Source organism: Heptranchias perlo, chromosome 17 (assembly GCF_035084215.1).
Source record: "Heptranchias perlo isolate sHepPer1 chromosome 17, sHepPer1.hap1, whole genome shotgun sequence".
NCBI classification, from domain to species: domain Eukaryota; kingdom Metazoa; phylum Chordata; class Chondrichthyes; order Hexanchiformes; family Hexanchidae; genus Heptranchias; species Heptranchias perlo.
This window is the reverse complement of record NC_090341.1, coordinates 1,247,471-1,269,672: the sequence shown is the minus strand read 5'-3', so window position 1 is coordinate 1,269,672 and position 22,202 is coordinate 1,247,471. Positions and strand designations below refer to the sequence as shown.

The following is a 22,202-nucleotide window of genomic DNA, read 5'->3' as shown; positions in this document are numbered from 1 at the left end:
ACTGCGAATGCAGAAGACAATTTAAAATATAGAATTCCGACATTTTTGTTTTGGTTAAGAGTCTCATCCTCATGTTCAAATCCCTCCGTGGCCTCGCCCCTCCCTCTCTCCAGCCCTATGACAGTGTGATTATAGAAAGGTTACAGCACAGAAGGAGGCCATTCGGCCCGTCGAGTCTGTGCTGGCTCTCTGCAAGAGCAATCCAGCTAGTCCCACTCCCCCGCCCTTTCCCTGTAGCCCTGCAAGTTTTTTCCCTTCAAGTATTTATCCAGTTCCCTTTTGAAGGCCATGATTGAATCTGCCTCCACCACCCCCTCGGGCAGTGCATTCCAGATGTCCCTGATATTTACAGCTGTGCTCTCTCCGCTCCGTCTTTTCTGAATACTGAATGTTTTATTCCCTGGGTTCAGCCGTGTTCCTGATATTCCCAGTACACCATAGTTCCCAACTGCCACAACAGCCTCCAGTTCTGGAATCTTACTCATAATCCTTTTACCATCCGTGTACATACCTCTCAATATATCTCCCTCAGTACTGCACTGGTAGGGCCAGCTGTGACTCAGTGGGGATCTCTCTCGCCTCTGAGTCAGAAGGTCGTGGCTTCAAGTCCCACTCCAGAGATTTAAGCACAAAATCCAGGCTGACACTCCTGGTGCAGTACTGAGGGAGTGCAGCACTGTCGGAGGGTCAGTACTGAGGGAGTGCAGCACTGTCGGAGGGTCAGTACTGAGGGAGTGCAGCACTGTCGGAGGGTCAGTACTGAGGGAGCGCCGCACTGTCGGAGGGTCAGTACTGAGGGAGCGCTGCACTGTCGGAGGGTCAGTACTGAGGGAGCGCTGCACTGTCGGAGGGTCAGTACTGAGGGAGCGCCGCACTGTCGGAGGGTCAGTACTGAGGGAGCGCTGCACTGTCGGAGGGTCAGTAGTGAGGGAGTGCAGCACTGTCGGAGGGTCAGTACTGAGGGAGCGCCGCACTGTCGGAGGGTCAGTACTGAGGGAGTGCAGCACTGTCGGAGGGTCGGTACTGAGGGAGTGCCGCACTGTCGGAGGGTCAGTACTGAGGGAGCGCTGCACTGTCGGAGGGTCAGTACTGAGGGGGCGCTGCACTGTCGGAGGGTCAGTACTGAGGGGGCGCTGCACTGTCGGAGGGTCAGTACTGAGGGAGCGCTGCACTGTCGGAGGGTCAGGACTGAGGGGGCGCTGCACTGTCGGAGGGTCAGTACTGAGGGAGCGCTGCACTGTCGGAGGGTCGGTACTGAGGGAGCGCTGCACTGTCGGAGGGTCGGTACTGAGGGAGCGCCGCACTGTCGGAGGGTCAGTACTGAGGGAGTGCTGCACTGTCGGAGGGTCAGTACTGAGGGAGCGCTGCACTGTCGGAGGGTCAGTACTGAGGGAGCGCTGCACTGTCGGAGGGTCAGTACTGAGGGAGCGCTGCACTGTCGGAGGGTCAGTACTGAGGGAGCGCTGCACTGTCGGAGGGTCAGTACTGAGGGAGTGCTGCACTGTCGGAGGGTCAGTACTGAGGGAGCGCTGCACTGTCTGAGGGTCAGTACTGAGGGGGCGCTGCACTGTCGGAGGGTCAGTACTGAGGGAGCGCTGCACTGTCGGAGGGTCGGTACTGAGGGAGCGCTGCACTGTCGGAGGGTCGGTACTGAGGGAGCACTGCACTGTCGGAGGTGCCGTCTTTCGGATGAGACATTAAACCAAGGCCCCGTCTGCCCCTCTCAGGTTGTTGTAAAAGATCCCACGGCCACTATTTGAAGAAGAGCAGGGGAGTTCTCCTGGTGTCCTGGGGGTCAATGTTTATCCCTCAACCAACATCACTAAAAACAGATTATCTGCTCATTATCGCATTGCTGTTTGTGGGATCTTGCTGTGCGCAAATTGGCTGCCATGTTTCCTACATTACAACAGTGACGACATTTCAGAAGTACTTCATTGGCTGTAAAGCACTTTGGGACATCCTGAGGTTGTGGAAGGTGTGACAGGAATGCACGTCTTTCTTTCTCCATGTTCCCTCGGTTGAGGTGCAGCCTATCCTCTGACCCCAGTCCGTTTGTTGTGCGAATGTTCCTGCTTATTTGTTTATGAAGCTTGCCTTGTTGATTTGATGTCCTGCCAGCCATCCGTGAACTTCTTTAATTTTCCCAAACAGCGGGAGTATCCCAGAGAGCATCACTGCATCGCCCCACTTCCACTTTGGGGGCAATTCTTCTGTATGTGCCTTGTAGGCCCCTGGGTTACTGACCCTGTGCTGTTTACCCCACACGGACTGCCTTCACTTGGGTCCCTGCCTGTCCCTTCTACCTGTCCCTTCTATCTGTCCCTTCCACCTGTCCCTTCCACCTGTCCCTTCCACCTGTCCCTTCCACCTGTCCCTTCCAGCCGGCCCCTTCCAGCCGGCCCCTTCCACCTGTCCCATCCACCTGTCCCATCGACCTGTCCCTTCCACCTGTCCCTTCCACCTGTCCCATCCACCTGTCCCATCGACCTGTCCCTTCCACCTGTCCCTTCCATCTGTCCCATCTACCTGTCCCTTCTACCTGTCCCATCTATTCGTCCCATCTACCTGTCCCTTCTACCTGTCCCTTCCATCTGTCCCATCTACCTGTCCCATCTATCTGTCCCATCTACCTGTCCCTTCTACCTGTCCCTTCTACCTGTCCCATCTATTCGTCCCATCTACCTGTCCCTTCTACCTGTCCCTTCCATCTGTCCCATCTACCTGTCCCTTGTACCTGTCCCATCTATTCGTCCCATCTACCTGTCCCATCTACCTGTCCCATCTACCTGTCCCATCTACCTGTCCCTTCTACCTGTCCCTTCCACCAGTCCCTTCCACCAGTCCCTTCCACTAGTCCCTTCCACCAGTCCCTTCTACCTGTCCCTTCTATCCGTCCCATCTACCTGTCCCTTCCACCTGTCCCATCTACCTGTCCCATCCATCTGTCCCATCTACCTGTCCCATCTATCTGTCCCTTCCACCTGTCCCTTCCACCTGTCCCTTCCAACTGTCCCTTCCACCACTCCCATCTACCTGTCCCATCTACCTGTCCCATCTACCTGTCCCATCTACCTGTCCCTTCTATCTGTCCCGCCTACCTGTCCCGCCTACCTGTCCCTTCTATCTGTCCCATCTACCTGTCCCTTCTATCTGTCCCTTCTACCTGTCCCTTCTACCTGTCCCATCTACCTGTCCCTTCCATCTGTCCCTTCTACCTGTCCCATCGACCTGTCCCTTCTACCTGTCCCTTCTATCTGTCCATTTTTTTCTGTCCCTTCTACCTGTCCCATCTACCTGTCCCATCTACCTGTCCCATCTACCTGTCCCTTCTATCTGTCCCATCTATCTGTCCCTTCTATCTGTCCCTTCTATCTGTCCCATCTACCTGTCACTTCTATCTGTCCCTTCTACCTGTCCCATCTACCTGTCCCTTCTACCTGTCCCTTCTACCTGTCCCATCTACCTGTCCCTTCTATCTGTCCCTTCTATCTGTCCCATCTACCTGTCCCTTCTACCTGTCCCATCTACCTGTCCCTTCTATCTGTCCCTTCTACCTGTCCCATCTACCTGTCCCTTCTACCTGTCCCATCTTCCTGTCCCATCTACCTGTCCCTTCTACCTGTCCCTTCTACCTGTCCCTTCTACCTGTCCCATCTACCTGTCCCTTCTATCTGTCCCTTCTACCTGTCACTTCTATCTGTCCCTTCTACCTGTCCCATCCACCTGTCCCATCTACCTGTCCCTTCTATCTGTCCCTTCTACCTGTCCCTTCGACCTGTCCCTTCTATCTGTCCCATCTACCTGTCACTTCTATCTGTCCCTTCTACCTGTCCCATCTACCTGTCCCATCTACCTGTCCCTTCTACCTGTCCCTTCTACCTGTCCCATCTACCTGTCCCTTCTACCTGTCCCATCTACCTGTCCCATCTACCTGTCCCTTCTACCTGTCCCATCTATCTGTCCCTTCTACTTGTCCCGTCTACCTGTCCCATCTACCTGTCCCTTCTACCTGTCCCATCTATCTGTCCCTTCTACTTGTCCCTTCTACCTGTCCCTTCTGCCTGTCCCTTCTACCTGTCCCATCTACCTGTCCCTTCTATCTGTCCCATCTACCTGTCCCTTCTACCTGTCCCATCTACCTGTCCCTTCTACCTGTCCCATCTATCTGTCCCTTCTACCTGTCCCATCTACCTGTCCCTTCTACCTGTCCCATCTACCTGTCCCATCTACCTGTCCCTTCTACCTGTCCCATCTACCTGTCCCTTTGACCTGTCCCATCTACCTGTCCCTTCTACCTGTCCCATCAACCTGTCCCATCTATCTGTCCCATCTACCTGTCCCTTCTACCTGTCCCTTATACCTGTATCTATCTGTCCCATCTACCTGTCCCTTCCACCTGTCCCTTCTATCTGTCCCATCTACCTGTCCCATCCACCTGTCCCTTCTACCTGTCCCATCTACCTGTCCCTTCTATCTGTCGCTTCTATCTGTCCCTTCTACTTGTCCCATCTATCTGTCGCTTCTATCTGTCGCTTCTATCTGTCCCTTCTACCTGTCCCATCTACCTGTCCCTTCAACCTGTCCCTTCTACCTGTCCCATCTACCTGTCCCATCTACCTGTCCCTTCTACCTGTCCCTTCTACCTGTCCCATCTACCTGTCCCTTCTATCTGTCCCATCTACCTGTCACTTCTGCATGTCACTTCTACCTGTCCCTTCTACCTGTCCCATCTACCTGTCCCTTCTATCTGTCCCTTCTACCTGTCCCTTCTATCTGTCCCTTCTACCTGTCCCATCTACCTGTCCCTTCTACCTGTCCCTTCCATCTGTCCCTTCTACCTGTCCCATCTATCTGTCCCTTCTACCTGTCCCTTCTATCTGTCCCATCTACCTGTCCCATCTACCTGTCCCATCTACCTGTCCCTTCCACCTGTCCCATCTACCTGTCCCATCTACCTGTCCCATCCAGCTGTCCGTTCTACCTGTCCCATCTACCTGTCCCTTCTATCTGTCCCATCTACCTGTCACTTCTATCTGTCCCTTCTACCTGTCCCTTCTACCTGTCCCATCTACCTGTCCGTTCTACCTGTCCCAACTACCTGTCCCTTCTATCTGTCCCTTCTACCTGTCCCATCTACCTGTCCCTTCTCCCTGTCCCTTCTACCTGTCCCATCTACCTGTCCCTTCTACCTGTCCCATCTACCTGTCCCTTCTATCTGTCCCTTCTACCTGTCCCATCTACCTGTCCCATCTACCTGTCCCTTCTATCTGTCCCATCTACCTGTCCCTTCTACCAATCCCTTCTACCTGTCCCATCTACCTGTCCCATCTACCTGTCCCTTCTACCTGTCCCATCTACCTGTCCCTTCTATCTGTCCCATCTACCTGTCCCATCTACCTGTCCCATCTCCCTGTCCCATCTCCCTGTCCCTTCCATCTGTCCCTTCTACCTGTCCCATCTACCTGTCCCTTCTATCTGTCCCATCTACCTGTCCCTTCTACCTATCCCTTCTCCCTGTCCCTTCTACCTGTCCCATCTACCTGTCCCATCCACCTGTCCCATCTACCTGTCCCTTCTATCTGTCCCATCTACCTGTCCCATCGACCTGTCCCATCTCCCTGTCCCATCTCCCTGTCCCTTCCATCTGTCCCTTCTACCTGTCCCATCTACCTGTCCGATCTACCTGTCCCTTCTATCTGCCCCTTCTACCTGTCCCATCTACCTGTCCCTTCTATCTGTCCCATCTACCTGTCCCTTCTACCTGTCCCATCTACCTGTCCCTTCTACCTGTCCCATCTACCTGTCCCTTCTACCTGTCCCTTCTACCTGTCCCATCTACCTGTCCCATCTACCTGTCCCTTCTACCTGTCCCATCTATCTGTCCCTTCTACTTGTCCCGTCTACCTGTCCCATCTACCTGTCCCATCTACCTGTCCCTTCCATCTGTCCCTTCTACCTGACCCTTCTACCTGTCCCTTCTACCTGTCCCATCTACCTGTCCCTTCTATCTGTCCCATCTACCTGTCCCTTCTACCTGTCCCATCTACCTGTCCCTTCTACCTGTCCCATCTATCTGTCCCTTCTACCTGTCCCATCTACCTGTCCCTTCTACCTGTCCCATCTACCTGTCCCATCTACCTGTCCCTTCTACCTGTCCCATCTACCTGTCCCTTCGACCTGTCCCATCTACCTGTCCCTTCTACCTGTCCCATCTACCTGTCCCATCTATCTGTCCCATCTACCTGTCCCTTCTACCTGTCCCTTCTACCTGTATCTATCTGTCCCATCTACCTGTCCCTTCCACCTGTCCCTTCTATCTGTCCCATCTACCTGTCCCATCTACCTGTCCCATCTACCTGTCCCTTCTACCTGTCCCATCTACCTGTCCCTTCTATCTGTCCCTTCTACCTGTCCCATCTACCTGTCCCATCTACCTGTCCCTTCTATCTGTCCCATCTACCTGTCCCATCAACCTGTCCCTTCTACCTGTCCCATCTACCTGTCCCTTCTATCTGTCGCTTCTATCTGTCGCTTCTATCTGTCCCTTCTACCTGTCCCTTCTACCTGTCCCTTCTACCTGTCCCATCTACCTGTCCCTTCTACCTGTCCCATCTACCTGTCACTTCTGCCTGTCACTTCTACCTGTCCCTTCTACCTGTCCCATCTACCTGTCCCTTCTATCTGTCCCATCTATCTGTCCCATCTCCCTGTCCCATCTCCCTGTCCCTTCCATCTGTCCCTTCTACCTGTCCCATCTACCTGTCCCATCTACCTGTCCCATCTACCTGTCCCTTCTATCTGTCCCTTCTATCTGTCCCATCTAACTGTCCCTTCTATCTGTCCCATCTAGCTGTCCCTTCTATCTGTCCCATCTACCTGTCCCATCTCCCTGTCCCATCTCCCTGTCCCTTCCATCTGTCCCTTCTACCTGTCCCATCTACCTGTCCCATCTACCTGTCCCATCTACCTGTCCCTTCTATCTGTCCCTTCTATCTGTCCCATCTACCTGTCCCTTCTATCTGTCCCATCGAGCTGTCCCTTCTACCTGTCCCTTCTACCTGTCCCATCTATCTGTCCCATCTACCTGTCCCTTCTACCTGTCCCTTCTACCTGTCCCATCTACCTGTCCCATCTACCTGTCCCTTCTACCTGTCCCATCTATCTGTCCCTTCTACCTGTCCCGTCTCCCTGTCCCATCTACCTGTCCCATCTACCTGTCCCTTCCATCTGTCCCTTCCACCTGTCCCTTCTACCTGTCCCTTCTACCTGTCCCATCTACCTGTCCCATCTACCTGTCCCTTCTACCTGTCCCATCTACCTGTCCCTTCTACCTGTCCCATCTATCTGTCCCATCTACCTGTCCCTTCTACCTGTCCCATCTACCTGTCCCATCTACCTGTCCCTTCTACCTGTCCCATCTACCTGTCCCATCTACCTGTCCCTTCTACCTGTCCCATCGATCTGTCCCATCTACCTGTCCCATCTACCTGTCCCTTCTACCTGTCCCATCTACCTATCCCTTCTACCTGTCCCATCTACCTGTCCCATCTATCTGTCCCATCGACCTGTCCCTTCTACCTGTCCCTTCTACCTGTATCTATCTGTCCCATCTACCTGTCCCTTCCACCTGTCCCTTCTATCTGTCCCATCTACCTGTCCCATCTACCTGTCCCTTCTACCTGTCCCATCTACCTGTCCCTTCTATCTGTCGCTTCTATCTGTCCCTTCTACCTTTCCCATCTACCTGTCCCTTCTATCTGTCCCATCTACCTGTCCCATCTACCCGTCCCTTCGACCTGTCCCATCCACCTGTCCCTTCTATCTGTCGCTTCTATCTGTCCCTTCTACCTGTCCCATCTACCTGTCCCTTCTACCTGTCCCTTCTACCTGTTCCATCTACCTGTCCCATCTACCTGTCCCTTCTACCTGTCCCATCTACCTGTCCCTTCTATCTGTCCCATCTACCTGTCACTTCTGCCTGTCACTTCTACCTGTCCCATCTACCTGTCCCTTCTACCTGTCCCATCTACCTGTCCCTTCTATCTGTCGCTTCTATCTGTCCCTTCTACCTGTCCCATCTTCCTGTCCCTTCTACCTGTCCCATCTACCTGTCCCATCTACCTGTCCCTTCTATCTGTCACTTCTGCCTGTCACTTCTACCTGTCCCATCTACCTGTCCCTTCTACCTGTCCCATCTACCTGTCCCTTCTATCTGTCGCTTCTATCTGTCCCTTCTACCTGTCCCATCTTCCTGTCCCTTCTACCTGTCCCATCTACCTGTCCCATCTACCTGTCCCTTCTATCTGTCGCTTCTATCTGTCCCTTCTACCTGTCCCATCTTCCTGTCCCTTCTACCTGTCCCATCGACCTGTCCCATCTACCTGTCCCTTCTACCTGTCCCTTCTACCTGTCCGATCTACCTGTCCCTTCTATCTGTCCCATCTACCTGTCACTTCTGCCTGTCACTTCTACCTGTCCCTTCTATCTGTCCCTTCTACCTGTCCCATCTACCTGTCCCATCTACCTGTCCCATCTACCTGTCCCATCTACCTGTCCCTTCTATCTGTCCCATCTACCTGTCCCTTCTACCTGTCCCTTCTACCTGTCCCATCTACCTCTCCCATCTACCTGTCCCTTCCACCTGTCCCTTCCACCTGTCCCATCTACCTGTCCCTTCTACCTGTCCCATCTACCTGTCCCATCTACCTGTCCCAACTACCTGTCCCTTCTATCTGTCCCATCTACCTGTCCCTTCTATCTGTCCCTTCTACCTGTCCCATCTACCTGTCCCTTCTATCTGTCCCTTCTACCTGTCCCATCTACCTGTCCCTTCTATCTGTCCCATCTACCTGTCCCATCTACCTGTCCCGTCTACCTGTCCCATCTACCTGTCCCATCTACCTGTCCCTTCTACCTGTCCCATCTATCTGTCCCATCTACCTGTCCCTTCTACCTGTCCCTTCTACCTGTCCCATCTACCTGTCCCTTCTACCTGTCCCATCTACCTGTCCCTTCTATCTGTCCCATCTACCTGTCCCTTCTACCTGTCCCATCTACCTGTCCCATCTACCTGTCCCTTCTACCTGTCCCATCTACCTGTCCCATCTACCTGTCCCATCTACCTGTCCCTTCTACCTGTCCCATCTACCTGTCCCTTCTATCTGTCCCTTCTACCTGTCCCATCTACCTGTCCCTTCTATCTGTCCCTTCTATCTGTCCCTTCTACCTGTCCCATCTACCTGTCCCTTCTATATGTCCCATCTACCTCTCCCTTCCACCTGTCCCATCTACCTGTCCCATCTACCTGTCCCTTCTACCTGTCCCATCTATCTGTCCCATCTACCTGTCCCATCTACCTGTCCCATCTCTCTGTCCCTTCTACCTGTCCCATCTACCTGTCCCTTCTATCTGTCCCATCTACCTGTCCCTTCTACCTGTCCCATCTACCTGTCCCATCTACCTGTCCCTTCTACCTGTCCCATCTACCTGTCCCATCTACCTGTCCCATCTACCTGTCCCTTCTACCTGTCCCATCTACCTGTCCCTTCTATCTGTCCCTTCTACCTGTCCCATCTACCTGTCCCTTCTATCTGTCCCTTCTATCTGTCCCTTCTACCTGTCCCATCTACCTGTCCCTTCTATATGTCCCATCTACCTCTCCCTTCCACCTGTCCCATCTACCTGTCCCATCTACCTGTCCCTTCTACCTGTCCCATCTATCTGTCCCATCTACCTGTCCCATCTACCTGTCCCATCTCTCTGTCCCTTCTACCTGTCCCATCTATCTGTCCCTTCTACCTGTCCCTTCTACCTGTCCCTTCTACCTGTCCCTTCTATCTGTCCCATCGACCTGTCCCTTCTACCTGTCCCATCTATCTGTCCCTTCTACCTGTCCCTTCTACCTGTCTCATCTATCTGTCCCATCTACCTGTCCCTTCTACCTGTCCCATCTATCTGTCCCATCTACCTGTCCCATCTACCTGTCCCATCTACCTGTCCCTTCTATCTGTCCCTTCTATCTGTCCCTTCTACCTGTCACTTCTATCTGTCCCTTCTACCTGTCCCATCTATCTGTCCCATCTACCTGTCCCTTCTACCTGTCCCTTCTACCTGTCCCATCTATCTGTCCCATCTACCTGTCCCTTCTACCTGTCCCTTCTACCTGTCCCATGTATCTGTCCCATCTACCTGTCTCATCTACCTGTCCCTTCTACCTGTCCCATCTACCTGTCCCTTCTATCTGTCCCTTCTACCTGTCCCTTCTACCTGTCCCATCTATCTGTCCCATCGACCTGTCCCATCTACCTGTCCCATCTACCTGTCCCTTCTATCTGTCCCTTCTACCTGTCCCATCTACCTGTCCCTTCTATCTCTCCCATCTACCTGTCCCATCTACCTGTCCCATCTATCTGTCCCTTCTCCCTGTCCCATCTACCTGTCCCTTCTATCTGTCCCTTCTATCTGTCCCTTCTATCTGTCCCATCTATCTGTCCCATCTACCTGTCCCTTCTACCTGTCCCATCTATCTGTCCCTTCTACCTGTCCCATCTACCTGTCCTGTCCACCTGGTAACGCAGCCCAGGATGGGACTTGAACCTGGGACTCGTGACCCAAGTGCCGAGGTATCACATGACAGCTGATTTACCCAATCAGCTTCTGGAAAGCCTCAGGTCCATTGCTTTCGTACTAAATGTGTTGAGTGTAACAGGCTCGGGAGGAACAGGTGACTTTGGACCTCTGGTTCCCAAAGCTCTCCCCCACTGGGGGTTTTCATCACCTTATGTCTGGGTCTGTTGTCGATCATCGATGGAGATTGATTGCTGTGATTGGTCAACAATCTATTATCATTCACAATTATCTATATCTGAAATACACTGTGTTCTATGTTCAGCAACACTTTGTGTATCTGTTTTACACTTTTTACTATATTCACCATTATCTGTATCTGATTTTCACTGTGTTTCATATTCACCAACACCTTCTGTATCTGATTAACACTGTGTGCTATACTCACCATTATATGTATCTGATTTACACTGTGTACTATGTTCACCAACACTTTCTGTATTTGATTTACACTGTGTACATTATTAACCAATACTTCTTGTATCTTATTTACAGTGTGCGCTATATTCACCAATATTTCTGTATCTTATTTACAGTGTGCACTATATTCACCAATATTTCTGTATCTTATTTGCAGTGTGCACTCTATTCACCAATATTTCTGTATCTTATTTGCAGTGTGCACTATATTCACCAATATTTCTGTATCTGATTTACACTGTGTACTATATTTACCATTATCTGTATCTGATTTACACTGTGTACTACATTCACCATTATTTGTACCTGATTTACACTGTGTATGATATGCACCATTATCCGTATCTGATTTACACTGTGTACTCTGTTCACCATTATATGTATCTGATTTACACTGTGTACTATATTCACCAATACTTTCTGTATCCGATTTACACTGTGTACTATATTCACCATTATCCGTATCTGATTTAACAGTATGTAATAAATTTACCAATAATTTCTGTTTCTGATTCACACAGTGTGCTATAGGACATGATTTACACTGTGTACTATATTTACCTTTAACTTTATCTGATTTAAACTGTGCACTATACTCACCAATACTTACTCTATCTTATTTACACTGTGTTCTATATTCACCAATACTTTCTGTATCTGATTTACACTGTGTGCTACAGTCACCATTATCTGTATCTGATTTAAACTGTGTACTATGTACACCATTATCTGTATCTGATTTACACTCCGTACTATATTCACCAATACTTTCTGTATCTGATTTAAACTGTGTACTATATACACCATTATGTGTATCTGATTTACAGTGTACTATATTCACCAATACTTTCTGTATCTGATTTAAACTGTGTACTATATACACCATTATGTGTATCTGATTTACAGTGTACTATATTCAGTAATACTTTCTGTATCTGATTTACACTGTGGGCTGTATATTCACCATTATCTGTATCTCATTTACGGTATGTACTATAATCACCAATACTTTCTGTATCTGATTTACACTGTATGCTATATTCACCATTATGTGTATCTGATTTACACTATGTTCTATATTCACCAATACTTTCTGTATCTGATTTACACTGTGCACTATATTCACCAATATTTCTGTATCTGATTTACACTGTGCGCTATATTCACTATTATATGTATCTGATTTACACTGTGTACGATATGCACCATTATCTGTATCTGATTTACACTGTTTACTCTGTTCACCATCATCTGTATATGATTTACACTGTGTACTATATTCACCAATACATTCTGGATCTGATTGTCACTGTGTACTGTATTCAGCAATACATTCTGTGCCTGATTTACACTTTATACTATATTCACCAATAATTTGTGTATCTGATTTACACTGTGCACGATATTCGCCAATTCTTTGCGTATCCGATTAACACTGTGGACTATATTCACCATTACCTGTATCTGATTTACTCTGTTTACTATATTCACCATTATCTGTATCTGATTTACACTGCGTACTATATTTACCATTACCTGTATCTGATTAACAGTGAGGACTATATTCACTATTATCTGTATCTGATTTACACTGCGTACTATATTCACCATTATCTGTATCTGATTTACACTGCGTACTATATTCACCATTATCTGTATCTGATTTACACTGCGTACTATATTCACCATTATCTGTATCTGATTTACACCGTGTACGATATTCACCATTATCTGTATCTGATTTACACTGCGTACTATATTCACCATTATCCGTATCTGATTTACACTGTGGACTAATAAACCATTATCTGTATCTGATTTACACTGTGTACGATATTCACCATTATCTGTATCTGATTTACATTGTGGACTAATTTACCATTACCCGTATCTGATTTATACTCTGGACTATGTTCACTATTATCTGTATCTGATTTACACTGTGCACTATATTCACCATTACCTGTGGCTATCTGTGAACTACCCTCTCTGTAACTCACTGCCCATCTCCCTTTACCCACTGCAATTCATTTACATTTTTAATTCATGGAATTACATTACCATCAAACACGAGGAAAATTTTGATCTTGTCCAGGTGTCCACCTGGTATTTAATCCACTTGTTTCTGGCATTTGTTTTTAAAGCAACAGCTCAGTCACACACAATCACGTTTAAAACGCAGCTACTTAAAACCCGACTCGTTCTATCCAATTTCCAATCAGATTATCCGGGCGTAGAGGCAGAAACTGAATCCAGGTGAAACCCGACATGATCACATCTCCACTCACACCATTTGCATGGTTATCAGTCACTCTCAATCTACCACTTGCTGCTGTGTGTGTTTATGTGTATCTGTGTGTGTGTGTATATGCGTGTATGTGTCTGTGTGTGTATGTGTCTGTGTCTATGTGCCTGTGTGTGTGTATGTCTGTGTTAGTGTGTCTGTGTGTGTGTCTGTTTGTGTATCTGTGTGTATGTCTGTCTGTATGTGTCTGTGTGTGTATCTGTGTGTGTGTCTGTGTCTATGTATGTGTGTCTGTCTGTGTGCGTGTGTCTGTGTATGTATGTGTGTGTATGTATGTGTGTGTGTCTGTCTGTGTGTGTCTGTGTGTCTATGTGTGTGTGTGTGTGTGTGTGTGTCTATCTGTGTGTGTGTGTGTGTCTGTGTGTCTATCTGTGTGTGTGTGTGTGTGTGTGTCTATCTGTGTGTGTGTGTGTCTGTCTGCCGACACACTAAGGCACAGTTAACGTCAGGGTAAATTTTTCAAGTTTCAGGAAATTGCACTTCATTGTGTAAAAGGTGAATATGTCAGGGGAGGAACCACATCATCAGCAAAGACAGAGCAGCAATGAACAGAGGGCTTCCTCCATGACACCTCAGGCCAGGGCTCTTCGGCCGACCGCAGTATTTGCCCTTCCAGCCCTTGTAGCAGTGACATATAAATTCTTGTTTCAATTGGCGCTTGTCTGCAGAGCTTAATTCGCCTTTGGTGTAAACCCTCAGCGAGCTGTGGTCAGTCTGTTCGATTATCTGAAAGGACCTTTTGTTCAAGTGTAAGTAAGTGTTGCCCTCAGGGTCCCGGCGGCGACACCGGCCATGTTTACTGCACAGAAAGTGGCTGCAAACCTGGGCAGCAATAGTGACGTTCAGAACATAAGGCCCCAGCATTTGCCTCACGTAGTTCTGCACGTGCTGGCAACGAGCCTGCAGAGAGAGAAAGAAATATACGCATTATTTACAGTGCGGGTGAAGGCCCCAGCGATCCGTTGGAACAGGAGGAGACCATTCAGCCCCACCAGCCTGTTCTGCCATTCAATTAGATCATGGGCCTATCCTCTCTGGAGTTTGAAAGAATGAGAGTTGATCTCATTGAAACATATACGATTATGAGGGGGTTTGACAGGGTAGATGCTGAGAGGCTGTTTCCCCTGGCTGGAGAGTCTAGAACTAGAGGGCATAGTCTCAGGATAAGGGGTCGGCCATTTAAGACTGAGATGAGGAGGAATTTCTTCACTCAGAGGGTTGTGAATCTTTGGAATTCTCTACCCCAGAGGGCTGTGGATGCTCAGTCATTGAATTTATTCAAGGCTGAGATCGATAGATTTTTCGACTCGAGGGGAATCAAGGGATATGGGGATCGGGCAGGAAAGTGGAGTTTAGGTTGAAGATCAGCCATGATCTGATTGAATGGCGGAGCAGGTTTGAGGGGCCGAATGGCCTACAGCTGCTCCTATTTCTTATGTTCCTTTGGCTGATCTGTATCTTGATTCCATCTAGCCGCTTTGGTTCCCTACCGACCCGATCAAATCCTTTAATCATCTTGAACACCCCAATTAGATCATCCCTTAATCTCCTAAACACAAGGGAATACAAGCCCAGTCTATGCAAACTGGCCTCATAATTTAACCCTTTCGGGTAAACCTGGCTGTTCCCAGAACTTTGTTGCTCTTCAATTGTCAGCCATGGCTCATTTGGAACTTTGGTCTCTGAGTCAGAAGGTCGTGGGTTCAAGTCCCACCCCAGAGAAGTGAGCACAAAATCCAGACAGGCACTTCAGTGCAGTACTGAGGGAGCGCCGCACTGTCGGAGGGTCAGTACTGAGGGAGCGCCGCACTGTCGGAGGGTCAGTACTGAGGGAGCGCCGCACTGTCGGAGGGTCAGTACTGAGGGAGCGCCGCACTGTCGGAGGGTCAGTACTGAGGGAGCGCCGCACTGTCGGAGGGTCAGTACTGAGGGAGCGCCGCACTGTCGGAGGGTCAGTACTGAGGGAGCGCCGCACTGTCGGAGGGTCAGTACTGAGGGAGCGCCGCACTGTCGGAGGGTCGGTACTGAGGGAGCGCCGCACTGTCGGAGGGTCAGTACTGAGGGAGCGCCGCACTGTCGAAGGGTCAGTACTGAGGGAGCGCCGCACTGTCGGAGGGTCAGTACTGAGGGAGCGCCGCACTGTCGGAGGGTCAGTACTGAGGGAGCGCCGCACTGTCGGAGGGTCAGTACTGAGGGAGCGCCGCACTGTCGGAGGGTCGGTACTGAGGGAGCGCCGCACTGTCGGAGGGTCGGTACTGAGGGAGCGCCGCACTGTCGGAGGGTCAGTACTGAGGGAGCGCCGCACTGTCGGAGGGTCAGTACTGAGGGAGCCCTGCACTGTCGGAGGGTCGGTACTGAGGGAGCGCCGCACTGTCGGAGGGTCGGTACTGAGGGAGCGCCGCACTGTCGGAGGGTCGGTACTGAGGGAGCGCCGCACTGTCGGAGGGTCGGTACTGAGGGAGCGCCACACTGTCGGAGGGTCGGTACTGAGGGAGCGCCGCACTGTCGGAGGGTCGGTACTGAGGGAGCGCCGCACTGTCGGAGGGTCGGTACTGAGGGAGCGCCGCACTGTCGGAGGGTCGGTACTGAGGGAGCGCCGCACTGTCGGAGGGTCGGTACTGAGGGAGCGCCGCACTGTCGGAGGGTCGGTACTGAGGGAGCGCCGCACTGTCGGAGGGTCGGTACTGAGGGAGCGCCGCACTGTCGGAGTTGCCGTCTTTCGGATGAGATGTTAGACTGAGGCCCCATCTGCCCTCTCAGGTGGATATAAAAGATCCCACGGCCACTATTCAAAGAAGAGCAGGGAAGATCCCCCTGGTATCCTGGGCCAATATTAATTCCTCAACCAACATCACTAAAAGAGTTTAACCGGTCATTTATCTCATTGCTGGGATCTTGCTGTGTGCAAATTGGCTGTTATGTTTTTCCTACAAAAGAACAGATTACACTTCAGAATCATTAATTGGTTGTAAATCGCTTTGTGAAAGGTGCTCTAGAATTGCAAGTTCTCCTGTTGTCTGATTCACCAACCAATGGAATAAGCTTTCACTATTCACCCTCTTAAAACCGTTACTAAAATTTGCAGGGCTACGGGGATAGGGCAGGGGAGTGGGACTAGCTGGATTGCTCTTGCATAGAGCCGGCACAGACTCGATGGGCTGAATGGCCTCCTTCCATGCTGTAACCTTGTTCGATTCTATGATTCTATAATCCTGAGAGGCTTTGGGATAGTAACAGTGTAAAGGCGCAAAGAGGGGGAGGAATTTTTGAAGTGTGTTCAAGGGAACTTTCTTGACCAGTACGTTTCCAGACAAATGAGGAAGGAGGTTTTACCAGATCTGGTTCCTGGGAATGAGGCAGATCAAGTGGAGCAAGTGTAAGTGGGGGAACATTTAGGGAACAGCGATCATAATATCATAAGGTTTAGATTAATTATGGAAAATGACAAGAAGCAATCGAGAGTAAAAATACTTAATTTCAGTGGTTTGAGAACGAATCTGGCCCGAGGTAAACTGGAATCAAAGATTGGCAGGCAAAACTGGAATCGAACAATGGGCGGTCTTTAAAGAGGAGATGGTTCGGGAAAGCCAGCACGGATTTGTTAAAGGCAAATCGTGTATAACTAACTTGATTGAGTTTTTTGATGAGGTAACAGAGAGGGTCGATGAGGGCAATGTGGTTGATGTGGTGTATATGGACTTCCAAAAGGCGTTTGATAAAGTGCCACATAATAGGCTTGTCATCAAAATTGAAGCCCATGGAATAAAAGGGGCAGTGACAGAATGGATACAGAATTAGCTAAGTAACAGGAAGCAGAGAGTAGTGGTGAACGGTTGTTTTTCGGACTGGAGGGAGGTGTACAGTGGTGTTCCCCAGGGGTCGGTGCTGGGACCACTGCTTTTCTTGATATATATTAATGACTTGGACTTGGGAGTACAGGGCACAATTTCAAAATTTGCAGATGACACAAAACTTGGAAGTGTAGTGAACAGTGAGGAGGATAGTGATAGACTTCAAGAGGATATAGACAGGCTGGTGGAATGGGCGGACACGTGGCAGATGAAATTTAACACAGAGAAGTGCGAAGTGATACATTTTGGCAGGGAGAACGAGGAGAGGCAATATAAACTAAAAGGCAAATTCTAAAGTGGGTGCAGGAACAGAGAGACCTGGGGGTATATGTGCAGAAATCTTTGAAGGTGACAGGATAGGTTGAGAAAGTGGTTAAAAAAGTATACGGGATCCTGGGCTTTATAAATAGAGGCATAGAGTACAAAAGCAAGGAAGTTATGTTGAACCTTTATAAAACACTGGTTCATAGAATCATAGAAAGGTTACAGCATGGAAGGAGGCCATTCGGCCCATCGAGTCCGTGCCGGCTCTATGCAAGAGCAATCCAGCTAGTCCCACTCCCCCGCCCTTTCCCAGTAGCCCTGCAAATTTTTTCCTTTCAAGTACTTATCCAATTCCCTTTTGAAGGCCATGATTGAATCTGCCTCCACCACCCCCTCGGGCAGTGCATTCCAGATCCTAACCACTCGCTGTGTAAAAACTTTTTTCCTCATGTCACCTTTGGTACTTTTACCAATTACCTTAAATCTGTGTCCTCTGGTCCTTGACCCTTCCACCAATGGGAACAGTTTCTCTCTATCTACTCTGTCGAGAACCTTCATGATTTTGAATACCTCGATCAAATCTCCTCACAACCTTCTCTGTTCCAAGGAGAACAATCCCAGCTTCTCCAGTCTATCCACGTTACTAAAGTCCCTCATCCCTGGAATCATTCAAGTAAGTTCGGCCACAACTGGTGTATTGTGTCCAATTCTGGACACTGCACTTTAGGAAAGATGTGAAAGCCTTAGAGAGGGTGCAGAAAATATTTACTAGAATGATTCCAGGGATGAGGGACTTCAGTTATGTGGATAGACTGGAGAAGCTGGGGTTGTTCTCCTTAGAACAGAGAAGGTCGAGAGGAGATTTGATAGAAATGTTCAAAATCATGTCGGTTTTAGATAAAGTAAATAAAGAGAAACTGTTCCCATTGGTGGAAGGGTTGAGAACCAGAGGACACAGATTTAAGGTGATTGACAAAAGTACCAAAGGCAACATGAGGAGAAACTTTTTTACACAGCGAGTGGTTATGATCTGGAATGCACTGCCCGAGGGGGTGGTGGAGGCAGATTCCGTCACAACTTTCAAAAAGAAATTGGATAAAAAGGAATTCTATGATTCTTTACTCGATCCTCCCTGCGATAAAGCACAGATGTCCACACCTTTCTCCTGTCACAAGAGCCAGAGGGGAGACGAGGAGAAGAATTGGTTTTTAAGCAGCGAGTTGTTCTGATCCGGAATGCGCTGCCTGAAAGGGCGGTGGAAGCAGATTCAATAATAACTTTCAAATGGGAATTGGATAAATATTTGTAAAGGAGAAATTTGCAGGGCTATGGGGAAAGAGCAGGGGAGTGGGACTGATTGGACAGCTCTTTCAAAGAGCCAGCACAGGCACGATGGGCCGACTGGCCTCCTCCTGTGCTGTACGATTCTATGATTAAGCCGACTGAATGTGACTGTGACCAGTGGGTGTGCCTTACCTTGGTATGAGAGAATTCGATGCCTCCCCACAGAATGACTGCACTGGCTCCCAGGGCAGCACTTTCCCCAATGGTGTGGATTAGATCGTTCTGAAACACAAGGGCAGTTGATAAGTAAAGGAACAGGTTATATCTGACCCAGCTCCGGGGGTGAGGGGTAGATTTGTGACCCAACAACCCAGGCCTGCTGGTCCTGTTCGGGTGGTTTAATGATGTTGTCCTCAGTGATTTATATACTGCAATTTCCACCCTTACTTCCCTCAGCAACCTAGGATGCATCCCATCCGGACCGGGTGACTTATCTAGTTTAAGTACAGCCAGCCTTTCTAGTACCTCTTCTTTATCAATTTTTAGCCCATCCAGTGTCTCAACTACCTCCTCTTTTGCTGTGACTTTGGCAGCATCTTCTTCCTTGGTAAAGACAGATGCAAAGTGCTCATAGTACCTCAGCCATGCCCTCTGCCTCCATGAGTAGATCTCCTTTTAGGTCCCTAATCGGCCCCACCTCTCCTCTTACTACCCGTTTACTCTTTATATGCCTATAGAAGACTTTTGGATTCCCTTTAATGTTGGCCGCCAGTCTATTCTCATACTCTCTCTTTGCCCCTCTTATTTCCTTTTTCACTTCCTCTCTGAACTTTCTATATTCAGCCTGGTTCTCACTTGTGTTATCAACCTGACATCTGTCATATGCCCCTTTCTTCCATTTCATCTTACTCTCGATCTTTTGTCATCCAGGGAGCTCTGGCTTTAGTTGCCCTACCTTTCTCCCTCGTGGGAATGTACCCAGACTGTACCCAAAACCTCTCCTCCTTAAAGGCCACCCACTGTTCGATTACAGTTTTGCCTGCCAATCTTTGATTCCAATTTACCCGGGCCAGATCCGTTCTCATCCCACTGAAAATGGCCCTTTGTAATTTCCTTACAAATTTGCTCCTCTATCTCCTTCCCACTAGTTGGTGGCCTATAGAATACACCCAGTAGTTTAATGGCACCTCTATTGTTTCTCAACTCTAACAAATAGATTCTGTCCTTGATCCTTCCAGGACATCCCCTCCTTTCTTTCCTTCCCTATCTTTCCTGAACACCTTGTATCCAGGAATATTTAGTACCCAATCCTGCCCTTTTTTGAGCCAGGTCTCCGTTATCGCCATGACATCATATTCCCATGTGACTATTTGCGCCTGCAGCTCACCGACCTTGTTTACCGCACTTTGTGCGTTTACACACATGCACTGTAAACCAATCTTAGACTTTCTTGTACTCTCTCTTAGTCTGATCCCTCCTAATACTGCACTATTTCATAATCTAGTGCTATCCTTCTCTCCTGACCCTTTGTGTCCCTTGTTTCCCCTTTTTAATGCTACATCCTGGTGCCCATCCCCCTGCCAAATTAGTTTAAAAACCCCCCCAACCCCCACAGCACTCGCGAACCTCCCTGCGAGGACTTTGGTCCCAGCTCTGTTGAGGTGCAACCTGTCTGTCTTGAACAGATCCCTCCTGCCCCAGAACTGGTCGCAATGCCCCAAGAATCTGAAGCCAGCCCTCCTGCACTATATCACTAGCCATGCATTAACCTGCCTTATCTTCCTATTCCTGTACTCACTAGCATGAGGCACTGGAAGTAATCCAGAGATTACTACCCTTGAGGTCCTGCTTTTTAACTTCCTCCCTCGCTCCTGAAACTCTGACCGCAGGACCTCATCCCTTTCCTATGTTGTTGGTTCCCACATGGACCACGACTTCTGGCTGTTCCCCCTCCCCCCGCAGAATGTTCAGCACCCTCTCTGTGATGTCCTTTACCCTGGCACCAGGGAGGCAACACACCATGTGGGACACACCTCGACGGTTACAGAAACGCCTACCTGTCCCCCTGACTATCGAATCCTCTATGAGTACTGCATTTCCACATTTCACTGTGCCCCCTGTGCAGTCCTTTGCCCCATGGTGCCATGCTCAGGACTGCACTCCTTCGAGGTGTCGTTGCCCTCACTGGTAATTCAGTGCTGAATACCGGTTTGAGAGTGTCACACACCCAGACTGATTCCTGCACTGTCCGCCTCTTCCTACCATTTCGGATGGCCACCCTATCCTGAACTCTCTGTGGCTGTGGGGTGACCACCTCCTGGAACACACGATCCAGGAAACCTTCAGCCTCCCTCATGCTCTGCAGTGACTCCAGCTGCCCCTCAAGCTCAGAAACCCTCAGCTTGAGCTCGAGCAACTGGAGGCATTTCCTGCACATGTGGCCCTCCCGGACACGCAAGCGTCCTGAAGTTCCCACAAGGTGCAGGAATTGCAGGCAATGGGCCTCAGTTGCCCGTCCATTATATTTACAAACATTTTCTTTCTAAACTCCCTTTACTCGATTATTATTAATTTGCTTATTATTTACTTACCCCGATAACCTACCCTTTTATTCCGGGTCTCTCAGATCTCCTCCTCTCTGTTTACTGTCCTTCCCCTCTACACCTAATTCCACTGTCACCTGATTCTCAAGTTCCCACTAGGTTCACAATCCACTCTGTTCACAATGTGCTCCGTGCTTCAGCTCTGCACCCTTGTTCAAAAAAGGGTGTAAGGATAAACCCAGCAACTACAGGCCAGTCAGTTTAACCTCGGTGGTGGGGAAGCTTTTAGAAATGATAATCCAGGACAAAATTAATAGTCACATGGACAAGCTTTGATTAATAAAGGAAAGCCAGCACGGATTCATTAAAGGCAAATCGTGTTTAACTAACTTGATCGAGTTTGTTGATGAGGTAACAGAGAGGGTCGATGAGACCACACAGTTGATGTGGTGTATATGGACTTTCAAAAGGCGTTTGGTAAAATGCAATATAAACTAAAAGGCACAATTCTAAAGTGGGGGGGGGGGGTACAGGAACAGATCTGAGGGTTTATGTGCACAAATCTTTGAAGGTGGGAGGGCAGGTTGAGAAAGTGGTTAAAAAAGCATACGGGATCCTGGGCTTTATAAATAGAGGCATAGAGGCATAGAGTACAAAAGCAAGAAAATTATGTTGAACCTTCATAAAACATTGGTTTGGCCAAATCTGGGCACTACACTTTAGGAAAGATGTAAAGGCCTTAGAGAGGATACAGAAGAGATTTACTAGAATGATTCCAGGGATGAGGGACTTTAGTTCCGTGGATAGACTGGAGAAGCTGGGGTTGTTCTCCTTGGAACAGAGACAGTTGGGAGGAGATTTGACCGAAGAGTTCAAAATCATGTCGGGCTAAGATAAAGTAAATAA

General features: G+C 49.2%; 1 protein-coding gene across 2 annotated transcripts in view; it reads right to left on the bottom strand.

The window, feature by feature from the left end:
• Positions 1-13,128: 13,128 nt before the first annotated feature.
• Positions 13,129-22,202, bottom strand: part of LOC137333958 (hyaluronidase-4-like) — a 30,790-nt gene continuing 21,716 nt past the window's right edge. For both annotated transcript variants that reach the window (XM_067998322.1, XM_067998323.1), the window contains exons 3-4: positions 18,946-19,035; positions 13,129-14,254 (exon numbers count right to left, since the gene is read on the bottom strand). In XM_067998322.1, the coding sequence (XP_067854423.1) occupies positions 13,859-14,254; positions 18,946-19,035 (486 nt within the window). In that variant the 3' untranslated portion in view covers positions 13,129-13,858. The remainder of the gene's footprint in view (positions 14,255-18,945; positions 19,036-22,202) is intronic.